This window comes from Bos mutus, chromosome 2 (genome assembly GCF_027580195.1).
Source record: "Bos mutus isolate GX-2022 chromosome 2, NWIPB_WYAK_1.1, whole genome shotgun sequence".
Taxonomy (NCBI): domain Eukaryota; kingdom Metazoa; phylum Chordata; class Mammalia; order Artiodactyla; family Bovidae; genus Bos; species Bos mutus.
In genome coordinates, this window is record NC_091618.1 from 25,390,206 (window position 1) to 25,392,486 (window position 2,281).

Below are 2,281 nucleotides of genomic sequence, written 5' to 3' on the forward strand. Positions count from 1 at the left end.
TGTAGGGGGAGGGGGCGAGCGGGAGAGGAGAAGGAAAAAGGAGGACCACGTTTCCCACTACCCCTCCGAATGTGAGGAGGGCGTTGCACTGGCTTCTGGTCCTTAAGCAGCCGCACCCCAAATTTCATTCCCGCATCGCCCCCCCTCCAACTCCCCACCCGTCCTCAAGACTCAATTCTGACATCCAAAGCAGCCAGGGAAGTCGCTTTGAGAGGTCCAAGGGGGACTGGGCAGAGAGGCTCCCGGGGACTGGGAGGGACCGCGACGCCTGCTCCTCCTCGGGGGAGTCGGGGGGGCGGGGGAGGCGGCCGCCGCTGCGCCCCCGCCCGGCCCAGCCAGCGGTGCCTCCCCCGCCAGGCGACAGCAGCCGGACGGGGGCGGCAGAAGCGCCTCCTCCCCGCCTGGAGCCGAGACGGCGGCGCAGGGGCAGCAAGGCGCCTCACCTTGCCCCCGATGAGGGGCGGATCATGCCATGGCAGCACCGGCGAGCGACCGCGGCGGCGGCGGCTGCGGCGATCGGAACCCAACCAGCAGCCCCGGGAGCTCGACCGGAGCGGGGGGCACCGCGGCGCGAGCCGGGGACGGCGGGGACGCGGGAGCCCGGAGCGCAGCGGTGACGGTCCCCGGCCTCCCTCCGCTGGAGGACTACGAGTGCAAAATCTGCTACAACTACTTCGACGCAGACCGGCGCGCGCCCAAGCTGCTGGCGTGTCTGCACACCTTCTGCCAGGAGTGCCTGAGCCAGCTGCAGCTCCGCGCCGCCGCCGCCGCCACCGCCGCGCCTGAGCGCACGCCGCGCCCGCCACCCTGGCACGGCCCGCCCGGCGCCATCGCCTGCCCCGTGTGTCGCCACCGCACGCCGCTGCCCGATAGCCGCGTGCACGGCCTGCCCAACAACACTAAGCTCGCCGAGGCCTTCCCGCTGGCCCTCCGCGCCGCGCACGACCCGCTGCCCCAGGACCGCCTCCCGCCGCTGCCCGCGCGCCGCCCAGCGCCCACTTCGGCCCCGTCGACCGCCGCGGCCCCGGCCCCGCCGCCGCCGCAGCCGTCCTCAGAGGACGCGGCCGGAGGACCAAGCGCCCGCGCCGGCCTGCGCGCGCCGGGCAACTACGAGAGCTGCCAGAACTGCAAGCGCGCCGCGCTCACCGCCGGCTGCGTGTGCGTTGTCTTCTCCTTCCTCTCCATGGTGGTGCTGCTCTTCACCGGCCTCATCTTCGTCAACCACTACGGCGGCGGCGGCGGCGGCGGCGGCGGGGCCCCCCCGGGGGGCGGGGCGCCCCCTGGTGCAGCCCCGGCAGCCGGCTCGCCCTCGCCCTCGCCCGTGGGGCCCATCTGCCTGTCGGTGGCCAGCATCCTGGCCCTCTTCTCGGTCGTCATCACTTGGATCATCTGCTGGCTCAAGTACCGGCCCGAGGGCGCCGCCTCGGGCTCTGCCGGGGGCGGTGGCGGCCCGAGGGCGCGGGCGGTGGCAGCGGCTAGCGGTGCGGGCAGGAGCGGTACGTAGCGGGGCCGCACGCTTGGCCTCGTTCGTGCACCTCTAGCCCCGCGTGGCCCTAGTGGAGGGGGCCTCTGGTCCCGTGCGATCGAGCTTCTCCGCCCTCTCCCCTTGGACCCCGGACGCGCACCCCTTCGCCACCCGGCCACTGAGGAGCCTCGGTTTTCCGCCTCTCTGGCCTTTACCGTCCACTTCGCGCTGGGCCAGAGAGGGAAACCGAAGAGGCAGGGATGCTGGTGGGGTGTCACATCTCCGTGGACTGTTCAAGGTCAGCCCCCTCCATGCACCGCCCTCATCCTCGCCAGAATGCAAAATCATCCCTCTCCGGAGTGCGAAGATTTGCAAAAAGAGGAGGAAAGAGGAGTGGGACACCCATCGCCTGGCCTGGAAGCTGGTTTTCTGAATGCCGTGACTTGGGCGTTTCTTTAAGGATATGGGTGCGCGCGCGCGCAAGCCCGCAGCAGTTGTGAATGGACCTAAGCTGTCCTGAGGAAGAACGAATGAGATGTGAACGTGAGAGAAAGGTCTTCCTGCCCCCTGGAGGTCCTGGAGAGTGAGTGAGCCGGATCGCTGAGAGTGATGTACAACCTTCGGGGGCGTCACGCGTGGGGAGGCTGGAAAGAACAACCGCCCAGCATCTGTGAACAATTGAGCAGGTGTTCAGCGCGCGTGCGCGCCCTCATCTGCCTCCAGATTATTTCGAGCAGAATGGTGGTGGAGCGCAATGGGCGGTGGATCCTTCTGTTAGTGGCCCGACAAAGTCCAAGAAGTCCCACCTCCTGGAAA

General features: G+C 69.7%; 1 protein-coding gene across 1 annotated transcript; it reads left to right on the forward strand.

Moving 5' to 3' along the window:
* The first annotated feature begins 472 nt into the window (after positions 1-472).
* RNF228 (ring finger protein 228) lies at positions 473-1,504 on the forward strand. The gene has a single exon (XM_070380036.1). It carries the CDS (start codon positions 473-475, stop codon positions 1,502-1,504), a length of 1,032 nt encoding a protein of 343 aa, XP_070236137.1.
* Positions 1,505-2,281: the final 777 nt, after the last annotated feature.